The sequence below is a fragment of the Gossypium arboreum genome, chromosome 5 (assembly GCF_025698485.1).
Source record: "Gossypium arboreum isolate Shixiya-1 chromosome 5, ASM2569848v2, whole genome shotgun sequence".
Lineage (NCBI taxonomy): Eukaryota > Viridiplantae > Streptophyta > Magnoliopsida > Malvales > Malvaceae > Gossypium > Gossypium arboreum.
The window spans coordinates 19,026,444-19,048,180 of NC_069074.1; the positions used below are offsets into that span (position 1 = coordinate 19,026,444).

General features: G+C 33.7%; 3 protein-coding genes, 1 long non-coding RNA gene and 1 pseudogene across 4 annotated transcripts; 4 read left to right on the forward strand and 1 right to left on the reverse strand.

Annotated features, from left to right (window-relative positions):
* The first annotated feature begins 2,955 nt into the window (after positions 1 to 2,955).
* On the forward strand, positions 2,956 to 4,051 carry LOC108452642 (cyclin-D5-1-like). The gene is made up of 2 exons (XM_053028995.1): positions 2,956 to 3,541; positions 3,614 to 4,051. The coding sequence occupies exons 1-2, from the start codon at positions 3,302 to 3,304 to the stop codon at positions 3,839 to 3,841; spliced, it is 468 nt and encodes a 155-aa protein (XP_052884955.1). The 5' UTR covers positions 2,956 to 3,301; the 3' UTR covers positions 3,842 to 4,051.
* Positions 4,052 to 4,069: 18 nt separating this feature from the next.
* LOC128293248 (cyclin-D5-1-like) lies at positions 4,070 to 5,201 on the forward strand. Its single transcript, XM_053028996.1, has 2 exons — positions 4,070 to 4,295; positions 4,385 to 5,201. The coding sequence occupies exons 1-2, from the start codon at positions 4,176 to 4,178 to the stop codon at positions 4,613 to 4,615; spliced, it is 351 nt and encodes a 116-aa protein (XP_052884956.1). The 5' UTR covers positions 4,070 to 4,175; the 3' UTR covers positions 4,616 to 5,201.
* A 3,220-nt stretch (positions 5,202 to 8,421) lies between these two features.
* LOC108450999 (strigolactone esterase D14-like) lies at positions 8,422 to 11,774 on the forward strand (annotated as a pseudogene).
* A 5,367-nt stretch (positions 11,775 to 17,141) lies between these two features.
* Positions 17,142 to 19,078, reverse strand: LOC108450525 (U-box domain-containing protein 4-like). The gene is made up of 2 exons (XM_017748190.2): positions 17,930 to 19,078; positions 17,142 to 17,534 (listed from the first exon to the last, which is right to left on the reverse strand). The coding sequence occupies exons 1-2, from the start codon at positions 18,911 to 18,913 to the stop codon at positions 17,457 to 17,459; spliced, it is 1,062 nt and encodes a 353-aa protein (XP_017603679.1). The 5' UTR covers positions 18,914 to 19,078; the 3' UTR covers positions 17,142 to 17,456.
* Positions 19,079 to 19,190: 112 nt separating this feature from the next.
* On the forward strand, positions 19,191 to 19,770 carry LOC128293185 (uncharacterized). The gene is made up of 2 exons (XR_008283291.1): positions 19,191 to 19,422; positions 19,517 to 19,770. It is a non-coding gene; the product is annotated as an uncharacterized LOC128293185 (long non-coding RNA).
* Positions 19,771 to 21,737: the final 1,967 nt, after the last annotated feature.

Genomic DNA, 21,737 nt, shown 5'->3' on the forward strand with positions numbered 1-21,737 from the left:
TAACGCAAGGGAACTACACTCTCAAATAAATTTAACTTTTTTTTTCTTTTTTTAAATAACCTGCTATTTATAAATTATTAAAACAGCCCCAATTGGGCCTTTTGTATACTCTTTTGTCTTTATGGTAACAGAAATACATAGGCTATTGGAGTTAATGGCCCAAGAGATTTCAATTGGGCTTTTTTTATTTTGAGTTGTATTTGAGTTCTTGTAGCTTTCTAGAAAATAGGAATTTAACTTCGTTCTTTTTTATCAATAATTAATGGGTTTGACCCTCACCAAACTCATATCAAAGTGAATCTTCTTTAGTAATTGCATGCATTAGTTTTGAACATTAATCCTTCCTCTTTTTCACTTTTATTGAAATCTCAATAAATATCTATATTATCTATGAAACATCCAACTGAATTTAATCTTTTTGAATAGAAATTGTATTTATCTATTTATGTTACACTATCACATAATTTACAACTGGATACTCAGCTTTCCAGTACAAAGTTGTGGTTCATACTTATCGGCCTTCATCTGTAATGGACAAAAGTAGCTAGTGGTGTTGGATCGTCTTGTTTTTAATGGTGCCGAAACGCCTAAATTTTGGAGATGGACTTGGAAAGCCCAATTAAATATCATAGTTGCCGCGGATTTGAGTTGGTGACGATGGGGATGGAGAAGGATAATAAAATTGGAAGCAAAGGAAATAGCCATGTGAGCACACTGCCCATAGGGTGTTTGGGGAGTAGAAAATTTGAGAGGGATAAGGGGGGAGGCCAGTCAAAACTTCGGGAATCCCAAACTCCTTTACCTTGTCCCTCCCTATCTGACTGACTGACTGACTGACTGTCTCTGAAATACAAGGTATGCTTAGCAGTCACTTTTGTTGAACGAGATGGCATAAGAGTTAGCGTGTTTTTTTTTTTCTTTGTGGGGTTATTACACTTGTTTGTCAGAAGTTTACAAGGCACCAACCACAATCATACAGGGCAGTCCCCCTCCACTCTCCATCCTTTCTGTTATTTTTGCCGTAAATTTCGTTGAGTGATCTCTGGTATTTATTATAACTCCTACCGCTAGCTTTACGAAAGCTTTCACTCTTTCATTAAGTGGTTTAAAAATTAAATAATGCCCAAAAAACAGCTTGAGTTTTTTATTGGAAGTGGAAGGTTGAAGTTTGAACATGCCTTTGACATTGCAAAACCTTCTGGTTCAAAACATCGGAATTCTCTCGAATCATGAACCAATGCTTGGGGGTTTAAACATCAATTATGAAGGTCAGTTTAATGAGTACTTTTGTTAATTTTAATTCATATCGGGTTAAACAGGAGACATGCTCATTTTGTCACTGCCTACATTTACTATTTCAGTTTTATCCTGATTAATTTGCTATTATTGTTGAAATACTGTAGGTTTTCTTCCATGGGAGTCCTGAATAATTTCCTGAACCAGTCCATTTGGGTCCTCAGATTTATCAGTGGGTGCTGGATGATGCAACCCAAAATGCAGGGGTTGCAAGGGAAAGTCGACATACACCATTCACCCAAAGAGACGGGCACAGGGCACCAAATGCAGAATGGCCGGTGTAGGAGGCAACAATTTCCCAGCAAACACTGCCCCGATCCCGATTTGCAACCCTCCTTACAGTCAACTTTTTAAAGAGGATGCCAATCTATACTGGTGCTCGGCTCGGCTTTTCCCTAGCAGTGTGTGAGCCCATTTTCACCGTAATATGTATGGACCGGATCACAGTGAACGATATATATAAAAAAATAAAAAAACAGGGACCATCTTTACGAAATGTATCATCATAGTTGGAAAATCATTGAAAGAGTTTTGGATATTTGATCCCAGAATCACATATCATTGATCGATCTTCGATATCAATGTTTTGACATAAGCAATATTACGCAAAATGGCGTGAAGAACCTGACGTTTTGGTACACTCATTTGACTCTTACATATCATTGTTATGGATCCAGGGGTCACGGTGGGCAGACAAATTTGGATCAACAATTGATCAAACCGTTCAAATTTATACATTAATGGTATACAAGATCAAGAATGGCAGGTAGAAAATCATAATGATAAAACAAAATTAATTTCAAGCAACTAAGCAGCACAAAATCCAAGACAAAAAGGTTGGGTGTGAAATGGTGTCTAAATCTGATGAATTCTGTGTCATGTGTGCATGTGCTGTAGCTTTCAGTTTTACAATTAATAGTGCTAAAATTATCAATGATGGACTGGAGTTTTAATTTGCTTACAGTATTATGATATGCTAACAATCGATAAACCTCCAAATCAAAGCTCAGCTCCTTCCCATTGTTTCTCTCTCATATTGGAAACCAATCTGCAAAACAATGTTTAAATTTCTTTCATCTAAATTCAAAAGAGGTAATATGTTTAGTGTTTGGAGATCAATTTTATTGTTATAAACACAAGTATTGCATAATTAATTTAGTCTATGATAATAATTTTATATTCTTTATGAAAATTTCGTGTATTCATTAAAGGTAAAAATCGATTGGATTTTAAATTTAAGCTTACTATTAAATATTAATACACTAACATTGAATTTATCATATAAAATGATTCTTTCTTGTTTAAATTCTCTAAAGAAAGACTCAACGAATGACATTAGATCAAGAATAGGGTATAATATATTTTATCAACTGTATTAATAAATCATAATTAAAATATAAATAATATATTGTTTAATCTGTATTATGTCCAGACTGAAAAGTGAAAAAAGAAATGAAGTCCATGATCCATGATTTTGACAATGACAATGTTCCCTAAAGTTATTAACCCGGTACGTAGTCCACCTGACATCATCATACCGTATTCTTATTGGACCGTGAAATTCACGCTCTATTAACTATAGTAGCCAAAATGTTCGCCCCTCTGAATCGGTACTCACAGTCAAACCTCAGTCCTCAAGAATAAAATAAAATAAGTAACCCAAAAATAAATTTTATTTAAGGAAAACATCTTTTCAAAAAAAGGAGGATTGGATTTAAAGACAACAGTGAAGATATTGCCCAACAAGCCAAACCAGTTCTTCGTTTCTTTTACCTTCTATTTAATTCTTCTTTTTCAAGCCCTAATCCTCAAGGAAGTAAACATTTCTGCAAAATTATAGGTTTTAGTCAATTATCATTATCTTTGTTTTGGTTTATTTCAAGATTGGTGAAGGTGAACTATATTTTGTTTTTCTTTATAACATGGAACTATTAGCCGCTTTTGTATTTGATATCCTTTTCTAGATTTGTCTGAAAAAAAAGAGTTAAGGAAAGTTTGTAAAGAAATGATTTGTAAAATGGAAGGTGATGCTTCTTCGTGCAGTCTTCTTTGCTTAGAAAATGAGACTTTTTTGAAAGAAAAAGAAGAGTCAACTGATGAGAATTACATTGCTGAATATGATGAAGAGTGTGTGCAGATGTTATTTGATAGAGAAATGAGTTTTGGGTTCAAGAAGAGTGAACCTTTGGTGCTTTGTAACTACCTCAAATATGCTCGTTCGGAAGCTATAACGTGGATTCTGAAAGTGAGTTCTTTATACTTGATTGATTTTTGAGTAAGTTTTGATATTTTTAATTTATTTTGTCAACTAATGCAGACAAGAGCAGCATTTGGATTTCGTTGCCAAACAGCTTATTTGTCAATGATTTACTTCGATCGATTCCTTTCGATAAAGTCTATTGCTGTAAGCTCACTTCTCTTTCACATTTTCAAAGCTCGTGATTCCATAATATGTAGTTTTTGTTATTGTTTTATCTGGGTTTTTATTTTCAGAGTGAAAAGTCATGGGCAATACAATTATTGTCAATTGCATGTCTCTCATTAGCTGCAAAGATGGAGGAGATAAATGTTCCTCCACTCTCATTGTTTCAGACTGAAGAATTCAACTTCGAGAGTAAAACAATTCAGAGAATGGAGCTTTTGGTATTAAATACATTGGAATGGAGACTGAGTTCAGCCACTCCATTTGCTTTTCTTAATTTCTTCATCAAAAAGATGTGTAAAATATCTCCACGGGATCATTTTATTTCGATTACTGTCCACCTCATTTTCCTTACAATGAAAGGTAGTTATCAATTTAAGCCATTTCGATTACTTGTCTTACATTTTTGTTTGAGTTTACTGTTCTTTTTTTGTCTTTGAATATAGAGATAAACTTAATGGAACATCGGCCTTCTGTTGTTGCTATTGCTGCAATATTGAGGACATTGAATAAGAAACTAACAAGAAAAGCATTGGAGTGTACGATGAATTCCCTTTCTTGTGAATTTCTTGAAATTGTGAGTTCAATTATTTATTTATTTATCCTTTTGTTTTATCAGATATTATATTGTTAGATTTGTGATTGCTTTGTTTGTGGGATTCACAGGAAGATGTGTTTAGGTGCTACAATTTGATGCAGAAACTAGACACGTCGGACGAACTTAATATACCAAAATCTGAAAATGCAACCCATTCGAGTGCAATCGATGCCGTGGACGATTGTTCAAGTTCCGGTACAGTTTGCGCCAAAAGAAAAAGGCCCGCATTCAATAAAAATGTGAGCAATAGTGACCAAGTAACCAATGAGAAGCGGCTCTCTGCTGGAAAAATGCCTTAAAGATTTTAGCAGTGGACTGTTACTGATAATTACTGATCTCTACTCTTGGAGGAGTGTGTGTTGTTTTTATTGATTGCTTCATTGACATGATTTCAAGTTGATTGAATGCCTAGAGACAGGGGAAACAGAGATGAAAAAGGAAAATTAAAGATTTGGACAACATATAAAAAGAAGATCCTTCTCTTTTTTCATACACCGATGCCACCCAAGTACAAAGAAAAAAGGTCAGAAATGTGGTTTTGAAGGCTGCTGGGAAGAACAGTCATTTGAAGCTTACTGACCTTTTTCCTTTTTCCTAATAATTCTTTTATTTTTTATTTCCATCTTTTTTGGCTTTCTTTTCAGTATGGGGTTTTTATATAATAATGTGTCTGGCAACCCTACCTTTTGATGGGATGCTTTTGTTTGAAAGGGTGATAAGAATGTGGGGGTGGTGAGAGGGGAAAGAGGAGAAGAGACCTGTTTATTTGATTTGATGCATCTATGTTGCATGTTGGCCTATCAGGAAAAAAACTACTACTTACATATTTATATTTTTATACTGTAAAGTTATGTGATTGAATTAATGGTTGGTCTTTTTTTATTATTATTGTTTTCTTCTTATGAACTAAATTTTTTTACTTAAGTCTTATTCCATTTCCAAAATTTTTACCAAAATAGATAATGCATTATCTTTAAATACTACAAGTGGGATTAACTTTTGATTATTTTTAATGTAATGTAAGGACAATATAAGACCAGACGACGCATTACCCTTTGATGTTTATGATCAAAGGATAGAAACAGGATAAAATATCGAGAGGGGAAGCATAGTAGTTGGTGGTACTATTTGATAAATTAATATCGACTCGTATTTTAATATTTTTTTATCTTTAACTATTTTATATATTTTAAAAGAATTATAATTGAATCCTAGAATAATATCCACGTAAATAAATAAATAAAATTCATTCAAATTTTTTGAACGCCACCATCAAGATACATTGGTTTCACAATCATTTCAACTTTAATCTGGTAGGATTAAGAGAGATAGTTAACCGTTGATCTGAAATAAAATTAAATATTACATTTTAAGGGTGATCAAATCTATAGAGATGAGAAGTAAAAAACACGAGTATCTCCCGACTCTGTACCCACCTCTTGACAAGCTCTTCTGTAAATTAGTCTAAACTATACAAGTCCTTTTCGGCTTTATGGATTTGAAGTAAAATCTCCATTTCTAACAATACAACTTGGGAACGGTACTGTTTCAACTTTGAAACCAAACCGGCCAAAATGTTCCCTCTTACAGACCCTAAAGCAAAACAGGTGAGTAGAAAACAAAAAAGAGTCCACTTCCTAGTAAGATTTATTCGACTGAAACAAAAGCTCTGGGGAGATTAGGTTGGCGTTTCAGTAGCTAATTCTGGTGGTGAAAGCGAAACTGTTAATAATTTCTTCCCTTTTTTTTTTTTTTGGAGTCAAAAACAGACAAACAAGTACTTGGTACTTTTCCCTGCCACTCAGTACACTGTTCCACGCGCTATCAGTCTCTTTATCTAACATCAAATCTCAAATAGTTGAAAAATCTTGGTCTTTCTGCCTTTTTATATATATCACAGAGCTTCGCTTCAGCCGTTCAGCGTATCCCAACATCCTCGGTCTTTTCTTTTCGTGCATTGAATAACAAAACAGTCTGCTTCAAGTTCAACTGATGGGGCGCGTGTATCTCTCTGTACTGCATCCTGAAAAGCATGTATAATTGTGCTTTGGGTACATTGTGCGTTACTAGGAAAGTTTGGTGCCGCTGAAATACGATGATAAACCGTATGAGACTTGGCAATAATACTGTACATTGAATGTATAATGAAGTTTAAGAATCTATGTGATGAATTCAATGAAAGGATAGTGGCTATACTAAAGATGAGTTAATATATATCTCAGGTTGGTTTGGTTTTTTCCAAGTATAGACGAGTTTGTGTTTAAGCTTTGCTATTTGTTGCTCTCTCTCTCTTTTCCCATCCCACTTATTTTCCTATGAGAAGATTTTTAATTTTCATTTATGTGGGACAATCTGAATTGATGAGCCAACCTGATAAAGATTATTATCATGAAATTGGAGTAGATTTTAATGGTCTTTATCCAATCATGTTCCTTTATGAGGTTAAAATTGTGTGCAAGAGCATTGAAGATGATGTGGGTGCTTTGGACTAGCTTTTACCTTACCTTGTATAGAGTCGTTTTGTTATGGTAAAAGGGCAGCGACAACCATGGCAGAAAGTATCGTATCCACCCTCTGGTCATTGTCATCAGCAAAGATAGCCCAATATGATCCACTCGGACAGAAAGCAAGTCCAGTCAAGACTCATCAACCACGCTTACATCATTTCACCAGAATAGGCCTAAGTACAACTTTGTTTTTACATACAAGTTTGTTACAATTTAGACCATCAATAATTCATGCTGAAAAAAAAACTTCAATAAAAATCATGGTAAAAAAAAAAAGAGCTAATTTCAAATTTATCACAAAGTTGGAATATATGGATGTAATTTCTGTTCCCTTAATCCCGTATCTAAAAAATAAAATATTCAAAAATAAAAAAAATCCCCTATTGGACTCGGCCCTTTAAGTTTTAGGCTGAGTTTAGCGTTGGAGAAAATGAGCCCATATTGTAACCACAGTTGGCCCTGTCCAGCCCCTGGCACTAGGCCGAATTTATCACATGCATGATTCCATCGAATGTATATGGTGCTAATAAAAAAGAAAAGGGTCCCCATCCCATCCAGAAAAGGACAGGCAAAAAGCGCTAAGCCATGTAAAAGCTTTTGATATTATTTTATTATGGTTGAGCTAAGTAAACTTTTAGATTTATGGTTTACTTATTTTGGCTTGATAAATTTAGGTCCATTTATCTTTTTTGAGTTTTGAAGCAACTGGATAATTATGAATGGATAAAAATATCCCACGTGAAGGAATCTAGCTTGGTATAACGCAATCAAGTAAGTCCAACAAAAGCAAATGTAGTTTTTGTTTTAAATGCAAAAGAAAAAAAGAAAGCAATCGGCTAATAAAATACGAGCATGGGTTTTATTTGTATGGTGATGCTGGATAGGAGGAAGGGCCAAAGAGATGAGAAAGCACATGTGGATATATATACATAAAATTTCAACGACCACTTTGACAGGCACAGAATTAGAAGTGTTGGTTGAAAACCATAGCATCAACAAACGGATAGAACAGTAACAGACATAGCAAAAATAGATAGGCGGACAAGTCGACAGAGTACGAGACATATAATGGGGAAACCCCACCATAAATCCTAAGAATCTCGGACACACAAAAAGACAGATAAAAAATATATAAAATGTATGGGTTGAGGTGTTTTTATTTATTGTCGTGGCAAACTCTCCGTTTGGGCATTGGTTGCCTCTCCACTTCTCAAGTCATTCAACCCACTTCCATCAACTATTTAGTTTGCTTTTTTTACTTGGGAGCAATTACAGGAAGTAGACTGATATTTGAACAAAATTTGTAAACATGGACTATAGATGTGTGATTGGAAATCTTCAGTATCGTGTTTTTACTATTAAACCTAAAAAAGTACTTGTTGTAGGAAAAAGATTAGTGAGAAAGAGTAGGTTCCAAATTCCAAAGAAAATGTTAACCATTCCACTTGTCAGCCTTACAAGCAAAAGCACTAAGATGCATATCTAATAAGAATTGAACCAACATTTAAACATAAAAATGATTTAAATGACACTTGAATCTAGTTTTGAAAATTGTTAATTTATTGCAATACATTATTTGCAAACAAAGAGATATTTTCATGGAAGTTAATGGTGGTGGAAAAGCAGGAAGGACATTTGTTAAGAAGTAGGTGATTGGAATCAACCCACCTTAAAGTACATCTAATTACAAAGTCAGAGCATAAAAATACAAATGGGAGGCGTGATATACCTACTCGCATGCCTCAAAAGTTAGAATCTTACAATATCTTCATTAATCCCTTATCTTTTTAATAATTATCTTGGAAGGACTGAATGAGAAAGAGAAGGGCATCACAGCACTGGAATAAGAAAAGGAAGACCAGAAAAGAAATTGTGTCGTCGTGTCGAAATTTTATTTTTGGTTCAACATGAACTATGAAATAAGGGTTAACTTGATTATTTTTTCCCTTCAATTTCCTTGTCTCCCATTCAAGATTTTATACTCATGCCCTTAGGAATACATGGTTACTAGAGAATGCATAACAAGTTCACTGAATTCTTACAATAAAAACTACGGTGTTTTTTTTTTAAATAATATAAAAATAAAGTAATTGTGTAAATGGTATGAATGAGAAATTGTTTACGAAAATAGTACGTTTGTTAAAATAACTCACATTGTCATATTGTTGTGCCATAACACCACTTTAAAAAATATTGCAATCAAGATTAAATCATTACCGCAAAAAATTAATATTTTAATGGTGTCGTCCAAAACTAAAGCGACACCAAAATTATATCGTATTTTTTCGTTTTTTTTTAAGTTGTATATGGTTAAAACAATAAATCGGTGCCATTGCACAGTGATGCAACACCACTTTCCACAATATGTTGGAAATTGGGGGAAGAAAACATGGGGAATTGAGAAGAACCAAGAAAAATAAATAAATAAAATGGTGTCGCTGCACAATAACGCAACACCAGTGGCCAAACACCCACTTAATGATCTCATATAAATTTCACCGGTTCAATTTAAACCAAAAACAATTTCCTAAATCCCTTGTAAGATAGATCAATTCTCAAAATCCCAACAAGAAAAAAAAAAATCAGTTTTCTAAATCTCACCGAGATTTATTTTTTTGTTTTCGAGACACCATTATATTTATTTTTTCCCTGATTCTCCCCAGTTCCAAATGTTTTCTCCCCCAATTCCTTGACATGTTGTGAAAGGTTGTGTCACATCACCGTGTAACAACGTCACTTTATTATTTTGACCATATACAATTTGAATACAAGAAAATATATCACTTTAACTTGGTGCTACACCACATAAAATATTTTTTTTTGCTATAATAATTTGGTCATGGTTGTAAAATTTTTCGAGGTGGTCTCGCGGCACAGTAATGCGACATTATGAGTTATTGTAACAAATGTATCATTTTCATAAATAATCTTCAACTCAAGCTTTAATTTATTTTTTTACAAATTAAACATTTTATTATCTAAGTGTTTCATTGATTGAATGTTATGAATTAACTAAAAATCAACTCATTTAAAAATGTAATTAATTTCTTATGAAAGTAATTTTACTTTTCTGTCTTTTATCTATAAAACTTATTTCAAATCTAAAATGAATTTAGTAAAATACAAAGATTTGTACCGAGACATTTTGCTTCCTATAAGCTCAACGCATAAAGGAGCCGAATGAAACCAAAATTTTATGTTCGGTTTTGAATTAGAGACGCTAAAAATAATGAATCAACGTCGACTATAACCCCTAGCCTTCCAAGCTAACGATGCGGGTTCGATTCCCGCTACCCGCTCAATATTCGAATTCTATCTATTCTATCTATTTGAATATTTATTAATTCAATTCAACAATGCATTAGCATCATTGAATTGAATTAATAAATCCGCAATTCCTAACAATACAATTTTTCACATGTTCTTTAGTTTTTCCAACCAAGAGAAAAGAAAAAATCGAACAAGAGAAAAAAAGTCAAAATGTCAAAAAATCATAATGAAAAGCATCCATTGTCTAATGGATAGGACAGAGGTCTTTTAAACCTTTGGTATAGGTTCAAATCCTATTGGACGCAATTTTGAATCGATTTCTCTATATTCCATTAAGTTAGAATTTTCTATTTATAATTGTTCCTGAAGTCGAAAACATTCCATTTGGTCCTGAATAGCGTCTTTCAAAAGCGTTTCCGCTTCCTCGATGAATGTCTTGGTAGAAGATATGATTTCTTGAACCGAGGTTTATTCGTTTTTAAGTAAGTCGTAACTCAACGAGAAATTTCCTTACTTGTCCAATTTCTAATGAATCAAGATAACCATTCGTTTCGGTATAAATAGTACTTATCTGTTCTGCCACCGTAAGAGGAGCTGATTGGGATTGTTTAAGCAACTCACGTAATCGTTGACCTCGTGCCAATTGATTCTAAGTAGCTTTATCGAGATCAGAAGCAAATTAAAGCGATATATAATTTTTATAAATATTTTGCACTTTATTACCTATAGTAATCTATTCGAAAAAATATAAATATACAAATAAATATATTACACTTAAAACATTAGATCTAACAGAAACTTCTTACTCGAAGCCTTGAACATCGGAGTGGTTGGCTCCGAAAAAGAATACTGGTGCTTGCGCACAGGTTCGGCACATACCAATCGGCCTGGCAGCACATTGTCCCACTTTTCATGCCTTATTATCGTATAATTTTGTTTGACCTTGTTTGTGCCGAAAGTGTCAACCCTGATTACTTCTACTTTAGAAGGTACACAACCCTCGATGCCTACGTTGATGACCTACTTAACATCCTCGATGCTCTCGGCGTTGACCAATGCGCTTATGTTGGTCGCTCCTTCTCTACTATGGTATTGGTTAGCATATTGGCTTCCATTCGCCACCTTAAACTTTTCACCAAACTCATCCTTATTGGTGCTTCTCCTAGGTAAAAAAAGAAGAAGAAGATTTAGTAATAGGATTTGTCTTATTTGCTTTATCGTTGATTTGAAATGAATTTATAGGTTTTATTTCTCCAAGTTTCTTAATGATAAAGATTACCATGGAGGATTCAAACAAGGGGAAATCGAGAAAATGTTCTCAGCAATGGAAGCCAATTATGAAGCGTGGGTCAACGGACGACGCTAACGGTGAAGGTTGATGTGCCCATAGCAATTCGAGAATTCAGCTGGACTCTTTTCAACATGAGGCTAGACATATCATTAGTCATTTCCAGGACCGTATTCAAGAATGACCTAAGAGGGGTACTTGGGATGGTCCAAGTACCCTGTTGTGTAATCCAACAACTAAGGATGTGTCGGTACCAACATCGGTGGCTGAGTATTTGAGGACCCACTTGGGCGAAGGACAACAATTGAGATTTTGAAGACGAAGGGGCATCTGCCGCATTTGAGCGCACCAATGTTGATGGCTCAAATACTCAGTAGAGCTCTTTCATGGTGAGATTATAAGCTTTCTAGAAAGGGCGGGTGGGGTCCACCTAAAAATGTAACAAGTAAACTTGATGCCGACACTTGATATTTTCAATTTTCTTTATTTTTATATTTTGAAGAGTAAAAAATAAAAATTTGGACATAAAATTGAAACATAAATTTGGCTAAAAAAAAACATAATCCAATTTAAAAATAAATGGTTTTTATTGCACAATTATATAAGTAGATAGGTTCAAGACCTACCATGTACAATTATATGCGTAGGTTTTTAAGTGTCATATTGTATGGGAGTTGTAATCCAATTAGTCCCAGTTAGTTGGCTTTAGTTTGGATTATATTGTTTTTTAATCCATTTATGTTGTAATAATTTGATTGTACTTGATGGTTACTTGCAGGGGCGAAGCTAGAAAATTTTTTTAGGGAGGCTGGATGAAATTTTAATTTTTTATAGTTTATATATTTATAATTTGTAAAGGATTAAATTGAATTTTTATAATTTTAGGGGGGCCAAAGTGCAATTTTATCTTTACTAATTTAAAATTTTTAAAAACTTTTAAGGGTCTAAAATGTAATTTTACATTTTAAGGGGGGCCGGGGCCCATGCCAGCCCCCCTAGCTTCGTCCCTGGTTACTTGGATAGTCTTTTTGTAATAGTTTAATACTTGTGATTGTTCGGACCTATATTTGTAATTGTATTGTACTTGTTACAATTCAAAAAAATAATTTTTTTGTATAAAAAATCGTTTTAATTTAAGAGTAAACTACACCCAATGTCAATAAATTATTAGTATGTTTATATTTTGGTCACTTAACTTTAAAAAATTACAAAAATGGTAACTAAACTGTTTGAAAGTTTTCATTTAAGTCATTAAACTATTCAAAAGTTTTTATTTAAGTTACTGGATTGTTAAGTTTTATTTTTAAAATCTGACTAGTAAGCTCCAAGCAACAGTTCAACAATAGATATTATGGATCAATACCCATTGATGAGTAGAAAAATATACATTAGATCCAGTCAATCAATGTTAGAGATCGAAGAAGAAATCTGTTTGAATTTTGATTCGTAGATTCATGATATTCAATGTTGTATCATGAAAATAAACTAAATCGTAGAAGAGAAGATAAGGGAAATAAAAGCTTTCAATTAGTGCAAATAGTGCATATAGAGAAAGCCATACAACAACGATTTTGACAACCTATTGACTTAGCATTCGAATAGTTTAATGACCATTTTATAATTTTTTAAAGTTAAATAATTAAAATATAAACTTACTAATAGTTTAATAACATTCAGAATAATTTTCCCTTACTTTAGAGATAACATGTTGGTTGTCCACACTATCTGATAGTACCATTTCGTACTCCAATTTGGCAGATTTTCAATTAGTTTATGAAGGCTGCTAGCTAGGATCCAAAACTATAGCATGGCCCATCAATTAAATGGGTTACCACGCAATAAGGAGTGCACCGCATGATTTTACAAGTCATTCAAAAAACTTTAAAACAAAATAATTTCAAACACGATTTATACTTTAAATTATTTAAAATAAATTTTATATAGTTGACATTTTAAATACAATTATGACAAAAATATATATAATCATAGTAGGAGTAGACAAACTCTCAAATCTAGTAGTAAAGAAGTTGGGATTGGTCCTATCTTTGAAACAAAAGAGAAGGCAAAAATTAAGCCGAGGGAGAGCGAGAGGGAGAGGGAGAGGGAGAGAAGTTAAAACAAGTGGATAGTGGGGTGATGAAGGGAGAGTCGGAAGAGTACAACTATCTTTAGATGCTTCAGCAAAAGCTTTAATAGTTTAATCATTGCTTCTCACACATTTTATCCATATAAAATTTGTTAAATTTTGGGTATTATTTAGAATATAATTATGTTAAGTTAAAGACCTTGAGGAGTAATTTTAAATACATTTCATATATTTTTTCTTGATTTTATTTTTTGTATGTGATGTTGATATCCTTTCGACATCGAGCACTTTGTTTTTCTTTTTCTTTTTTGTCAATAATTATTTGAAGAGTTTACCAAAAGTAGAAAAGATTGGTAAGGTTGTATATGTTTTATAGAGCATGCTTTGAATAAGTTTTCATTATATTTTATTTACATTTGCTTCAAACTTCCTTAAGATGTGGTTTTGTTATACATATACAAAACCCATATGTAGAGTTTGACTACATACTTAGATAGATCGGAGATTGTCATGTGTCGGCTATTTTTTTTTATCCGAAACTTTTTAGAATTATAATAGACCTTGATTAAATCTAGAGTTAAGTCAAATTAGACCTTAAATAAGATCAAAAAATTTTGAGCATTATTTTCCATTCACAAAAGACTAAATTTTGACATCGATTTTTTACCTCTCGGTACAACTTAAACTATTTTTGAAACTAATTAAAAACTTAATCATAAATGATAATTAAAATTTTAATAATTTCATTTATTATTTTTAATATAAAATAATAAAAATAAAAATTATAAATTATATTATAAATAGGTAAAGACACAAGTAATACTATTTTTTTAACCAATAAATCTTTTATGCTCGTTTTCTTGTATATAAAGATTAATCCTTTGGTGATTCATAGCAATCTCCTTAAACAATATTTTTTTCCAAAGTTCAACTTGAATTTAGACCTTAATAAATATCGTCTTCAAAGTTCCAACAACACTAATATTATTAACTATATAATTATCCAACAAGAAGATAGTTTTATATGGTTTATTATAGAAGCTTTAAACATACATTCGTGTTTGGACCTTGTTTATAAACATAAATAAATTAGAGATGATTCATTCGTCTTTGGTTCATTGGACACTTTATTTATTTATCCCCTAAGCTTTCTAATTTAGTAATACTTTTCAAAAGTACTTTTAAGAAAAAAAAAAAACTTTTAGGAAGAAGTTAAAATTTTCAACTTCTTAAAAATAAAATTTTCAACTTCTTAAAAAAATGCTTTTGGAACACTTTTCGGCTTGGGAGAAGCAATATTACTGTCAAAAAAGTAAATTGTTTAGGAAAATTTTTATCTCAAAAGTACTTATTAGAAATAAAACTAAACACACCCTAAATAAATGTGAAAAGGGTATAGGGGCTTTGGGGCCAAGGTTCTGTAACTTCTGGGTTTCCCGTAAATGATTCAAATATGTTATGGGCTCATGGGCCGTGGAAGCACCAAAAATTCCACCGCGGTCCAAGAATTGCTAGACATGAGTAGTAAATTGTTTTTCGAAATCGCAGCCGATTGATTCATGTAGGAAATGCATTATTCATGTTTAGATCCAATCTGATCATCTCTTTATTTCCAGATTTCAATATCTTCAGTGCATTATGTCTCAAATTCTGTTTGCGTTATCAAATTTCCCCCCAACTTATCCTTAATTAGTCAGAGACTGAAAGAAAGGGACCAGATTTTATTTTTCATTTTGGAAACGCACCTGATTTGAATGAAAAATCTCTTTAAACATATATATGATTATAAAGAATAGGTGCTAACAAGTCTTATTTAGCATACTAAAATAAATAAATAAATAAATATTTGACTCTTAATTTTAGTAATTGGAGATGGAACCTCTAATATATTAAAAAGAAGAAAAAAGTATTGCATAACATAGATAACCCTTTGATTATTATAAATTAAAAAACCTCGTGAAGTGAAATATAAGGATTCAGATTCATGGGGAAAATGGACCCCAAAGGTCCGAGTGCAAAGTCTCCTACCCACCTAATAATCAAGTAGGGTCCGATTGACCAAAACAACACATCTTCTTCTCGGCCTTAAGACCCCCAAATGAATGCATCTCAATCATCACATATCATTTTTTTTTTCTGAAAAAGAATGTAAGATAGTTATGTTGTGTTAAGCCCACATGGAAAATCTCCGGGAATCAACTTGCAAGCATGTTCAATCATTATTCGTGAGGACTGGACCCAGTCTTCAAGAATTTAGGGGTCGCCAACTTGGTAAGCTTTGGTTGGGTGGCTTCAACCTTGAATGCAAATTCCATTGCAAATTTCCTTCCCAACTTGAATTCCCTTGTACTCAAGAGTTGGCTTCTTGCAAAACAATTCAATTTGCTTTAAAGGGTCATTGGGTTAATTTTATGTTGCGACTTAAGCTGTCGTTAGGGTACTTTTATTTAGGTTTATGCTATGTTGAAACTCTATATTCATTTTCTTTATAAGAGCTTCAGTTTTGTTGTTAAATTGATGCAACTTAAATTATATAATTGAGTAACAAAACTTATTAGCGTTATCAATTTTAAGCCTAATAACATGGATAGATCCTATATAAAACAATATTAAATTATATCAATTAAGAAAACCCCAATGACCTAGTTGATTCTAAGTCTATCTTCCAAGTGTTTTATTCAACGTACAAACCACCCACTACTAGGAAAGAGAAATAGTCGTGGGGGCTAAATTGAACCTATTTTTGCAGCTCCCTTGAAATGTTATTAGGTGGGATTTCAAAAGAAGATTAAGCGATAAAAGTTGGGTAGACTCTTCACCTATCCATCCAATATCATTGAAAACAGCAATTAGATTTCTTAAGATAGATGTTTATGTCTAATTAAACTTGTTCTTAAAGTGTTAAAAAGGGTGTTGGTTGAATTGGCACCAATACTTTACTAATGAAACTTAAAATTAACGGAGGATTTTTCTAAGTGCCACATACACAGATACTGAGATTATGAAATTTAAAATTGCCTAAACTTTTTTAAATCCATGAAGTCATCTTCCAACTTCCTCTTTTATCTATTTTCTGTCCACAACGGTTAAGATGTCTATATCAAGTAGGGAAAGGAAAAATTCCAGTCTTGCGTGGGAAAACGAAAATGAAGTTGCTAAATTAAGTGGCTACATTAATTTTTATTTTTATACAATAGCTTAGAGCTTAAGTATATTAGAAGGAAACTAATTTTGGCAGGAATAAAATAAATTGCCTTTAACATTAAAAAGCAAGAAATTCATTCCAAAGGATTGTAAAAGGCAAGTGAATTAGAGACCACCCAGATACTATTTGGTCTTATCTTAATTTCTCTTTTCAATTTGCTCCCCATCTTAGAGCCAATTGAACGGTAAGCAAAAATGCCTTTGAAAAAAGTTTTATTCTTTTTTCTGAACAAAGGATAATAATGGCAGATGATAAGATGGGTTTATTGTGTAGCTCAAAAACAAAATCAACGGCAATGATGGAGTGGGTACCCTTTCTTTTTTGTTTAATCCCTGCACGAGCTCCTCTTGAATTTTTCTTTTAAAATATTAATATTCAAATTATTCATTACCAAACAAAACAGAGACAATTCCAGACCATATTCGTTTATTACACTTTAATCATTCTTAAATCATAATTAAGAAATATATTAAAAGAGAAACAAGCACAAAATAATATTAGTATTATATGATATAACACACAAAGCAGCAGTTGAACTGTCAACAAATTATATATACTATTCTTTTTTCTTTATGAAATAAAGCCAAAAGGCAAACCAGAACCCGATAAACAAAGCATATCAAAGTCTCACATCACGTTATCATAATATATCGATATTTCTTCAAAGATATTTACATTTTCAATATTTTCCTTTCATTTTTCTTTTCCCGTCTAAAATCTAATTTCATTGTTTCTCTTTTGGATTTTTTTATTACAATCTCCATGTGCGGTGGTGGGGACAGTTTTATACTGACACATCTGAGTGCCTGGCAGCGGCGTTGCCGGATCTTGGTTGCCGTAGAAGCTCTATTAATGTCTCCGCCTGTCCAAATAATGACAAACAAAACGACAAGGGAATCACTCCACCCATTAGACAAAATAATACAAAATGAAACCTGGAAATTTTTGAAAAACTAATAATGAGAAAAGAAGATGTCAATCAAAATAATACCCAAAACACGGCGTTGCCACTAACGCGTTCGAAGACAGAGTCACTTTGTCGCTCAAAATGGTAAAATAGATGGGAGGAAAAGTGTAAATGACGTGGCAAAATATTGTACACATCTTTCTTTTCTTGCACTAAAAAGGAGCCATAAAAACAGGCAACAATTTCCTTTTTTTCAAAAAACAACCGTGACACGTCAACGAACGATGACTAACCAACCCGGATTTTACTGTTTTGTGAACTAAAACTTAATGCAGTTACTAGTAACTTACCTTTTGCTTGGCGCGATTGGTGCCGGACTGAGACAAAGCGACTAAGGGAGGAATGGCTCCTTCGCGGGCCACCATAGTACGGAACAGCACACTATCTTCGCAAATCTGTAACAAGATTGCTACGGCGATTTCCTTTTGCCTTTGCGATCCGACTTCGATGATTTCCACTAAAACGGGAATCCCTCCTTCTTCGACTAATGCCGTTTTAGCTTCTGGTACGGGTACCAACACGCTCATAACGAAAGCCGACTTGTCAACCATGTTTGACCCGAAGTCGGCCATTAATTCCACTAGAGGTCTCATGATCCCTGCTTCAACGGCCCTGATTTTGTTCTCTTTAACCGTGCATAGAGAATAAAGCGCCGTTGATGCGTCCTTTTTCCCGCGAAATCCACCGTTTTCGAGAAGATTAACTAGCAGTGGAATAGCTCCTGACCGTCCGATCGCTACCTTGTTTTCTTCTACCTGCGATAGCCGAAGCAAAGCACAAGCTGCGTTTTCTTTAGCCGTTGAAGTTCCTGTTCTCAAAGCTCTAACTAGTGGCTTAATCGCTCCCGCGGAGGCTATAAGTTCTTTGTTCTCATCGCATAAAGAGAGATTCAAAATCGCCGTCACGCCGTTTTCTTGAAGATAGGGATCAGAGGATGAAATTAACGAAATCAGAGGCCTAATCGCGCCAGCTTTAGCGATCTTGAGTCGATTCTCCGGCTTGTTCTTCGCCAGAAGCCTAAGCTCCAAAGCCGCTTGCTTTTGCTCGTCAATCGAACAGGAATCGAGATCCGATACGAGCTGCCGTATCAACTCATCCGAATTCTCGGAATTAGCACAGGCGAGTACTAATCGCCGGTTCTGAGACGATGCGGATGGGAACTCCCCCGATCTATCGCTGTTACAATCACTGAAAGCTGTAGAATCGTCGTTGATACTCAAATCATTAAAGCTCCTCCCCATATACTTGTAATTCACCGGATTCTCTGTCTCCATATCTAAGTCACCACACTGTCACTGCATCAAAATCTAGCCAGCGTTAATCGAAAACCACGATTCAGGATGGATGTTCAAATCGGATAAAACCGGAATCGGCAACGAGGCGTATCCGAGTTAGTTGATAAAGGGCTAAAAAATAGTGAAAGAGCGAGGGATAGGGGGAGAATATAAGGGGAATCAGTTTCAACCTACACAATTCGGCTAGACTTTTGCAGTGGGGGGGTCTTGGGGTGACACGTGTACTTTTTACCGTACCAAAAAAACCAAAGCCTGATAGGAGCACGTGCGATGCGAATGGTGTCCCTTTTTAGGCGCGTGCATAGAAACTAGATGGTTGGATTGTCTAATCGATAAAAGAGTGGTTTTCATGGAAGATGAAATCGTTTTCCGGTTTTCGCAATTTCTCTTTCATCGATAAAATTAAAAAGACTTCCCACGATTTAGAAAGTTCAGCTGATCCACAGATAAAACTGGAGCATGGTTTTTGGTACTGTGATACGTTAATGGTACGCTTTCAGTACTCTCATTTCGTCCTTCCAGTTACTGCCACGTAAAACCAATTTCCAATTCCCTATATCTTTATTTATTTATTTTGGGCAGTGGCCAGTGCCGACCTGGGTGCACAAGCTGACTTGCATTAATCTTAAGGTATTTAGTACAAACACAGATCAGATCAGGCCACGCTTCTCCGCCTTTTAATCACGAAAATCAAGCCGATGCTGTTGTTAATGTTGTTGGGTATAATTCCTTTCTTTTTCTTCTTGTCGGTAATTTAAGTTTTAATTTTGTGTCAAGGAATAATATGATTTTCTTTAAAGAATAAAATACTAGCCTCAATAATTATTTTTTTTAAATTTTAATTTTCTTACACGTTACAGTGCTGTCGATAGAAAATAGAACATAATATAAAATTCTTAATAATTATAAAGTGTTACCACTTGACTCTAAAGTGTTTTCTAACTTTAAAAGTATAATAATTGTATCATTGACAATTTTGTTCCATGATTTTTGCAAATTGAAGGCACCACATGGCTTTTGCCATTTGCCTTCCGGACTTTTTATGCTTTTCGCACATCCAATGAGGAGAAAAACTAGAGTAGTCGCATGGCATGGTAATCGACCTTCAACTTTTGTGTGGTCTTGAAATTCTGGGTACTTACCCTACGGCCCCATAGTTAGCCGAATTAGGCCACACCGTCGTCTCAGGTTGAATGATAACAAATTGGGATTCTTTTAGATATGGTGAAGAATAATAGATTATGACATTTTAAAAAAAAAAATCAGTATGAGGGGGGGGGGGGGGGGACAATGAGTGGACTGGATAGATGTGATTATCAAATTATAATAAGCCAACCACATTCGAGTATTGACTTGGAAATCCAATCGTGATAGTGGACTGCTATATATTTGACCTAGTTACCATATATGGGCTGCTAAGAAGGGTAAATTAAATCAGATTATTTCTTATTTTTATAAGGAAAAATTACATCAACAGTTACTTAACTTTAATGTAACTGACAAAATAGTTACTCTGATTTTAATTAAGTCACTCAAACTTAAAAAAATAACAAATTAATCACTAGCATTACGAAAGTGACAGAAAGTTGAGGCGACCGGGAAACTACGGTCTCTACACCATCCCCATTAACTTGCAATAGAAGAAGAACAAGAATAAAGAAAAAATACAACCATATATTTGCTTTGCCAAAATAGAATTAGACTCTCCCGCTCTCCCCCACTATCCCTTTTCCTCTGTTAATAATTTCTTGTTTCTAGATCACCAAAAAAAGCAACCCAAAAAAGAATTCGGCTCTCTCCCTCTCCCCCACTATCCCTTTCCCTCTGTTAATCATTTATTGTTTCTAGATAATCGAAAAAAGCAACCCAAAAAAATTTCAATTTTTTGGGGAAAATTTGAAATAAGAAATCAGAAATTAAAAGGATATTTCAAGGTTCTCTCTTGAGAGTGGCTTGATTGAGGTTTGAAAAAAGCCTTTCAAATTCGTATTCTTGAAGCTAATTATCAGAATACTGTCTTTGGAAGGAGCACTTGAAGGTTTTGAAAGGAGTAGGAAGTTGGTGATAGGAGTGGTGGTGAGGTCTGTTTTCTGAGCAGTGGTTTTGCGCACAACAAGTTGTGGGTGTGCAAGAGTAGTCGAGGCCTTGCGCGAGAGATAAGAGAAGTGGGCGTTTGCAGTGGAATAGTCATAGAGGTGGACATTATTTGTGTTTCCCTTTCAAAGCTTAAAGTCAGCTGATTGATCTTAATTAGTTATTGGGTCGTGTCTTCATAACTCCAACAAAGCAATCATGCGAAGAAGAAAGAGATCTATTATTAAGGGGTTGTTTCAATTTTTTTTGAGATCAAATACTCCCTAAAAAGAGCATGGATATTGTGAACAAATCTGGTCAAAAAAAATAAGGATAAACCTTAATTTTCTCCCAATTGAACTTACAATCGATAAAAAATTATAGTCAAATCTACAGATAATCGAATGGATCAAAAAATAATTTTGTAAAAACTTTTTGTTGTTGATAAAGTTGACGAGAAATATTTAGAGGCTTTAAATTTGAGAATGAGTATGTATAAATCTGTAACGGAGATTATTAATGGGTGATTGATTTGTCACTTTTTGATAACGTTAGTAATTGATTTGTCATTTTTCAAAAATCGAGTAACTGTTTTATCAACTACACCAAAGTTAAGTAACTGTTTGTGTAATTTATTTTTTTTTATAATTAATCTCCAAGTTGAGACATATATATTTTGGATTTTCAAATTTTTAATAAAATAATCCAAGATTTTTTTTAGTAAAACAGT

Coding starts and splice junctions, on each gene's coding strand:
- LOC108450525 (XM_017748190.2), bottom strand. CDS start 18,913: ATGGAGACAGAGAATCCGGTGAATTACAAGTATATGGGGAGGAGCTTT. Junction 17,535..17,929: donor CCAATCGCGCCAAGCAAAAG/GTAAGTTACTAG, acceptor TTATTTGGACAG/GCGGAGACATTAATAGAGCT.
- LOC128293248 (XM_053028996.1), top strand. CDS start 4,176: ATGGAACATCGGCCTTCTGTTGTTGCTATTGCTGCAATATTGAGGACA. Junction 4,296..4,384: donor CTTGTGAATTTCTTGAAATT/GTGAGTTCAATT, acceptor TGGGATTCACAG/GAAGATGTGTTTAGGTGCTA.
- LOC108452642 (XM_053028995.1), top strand. CDS start 3,302: ATGATTTGTAAAATGGAAGGTGATGCTTCTTCGTGCAGTCTTCTTTGC. Junction 3,542..3,613: donor CTATAACGTGGATTCTGAAA/GTGAGTTCTTTA, acceptor CAACTAATGCAG/ACAAGAGCAGCATTTGGATT.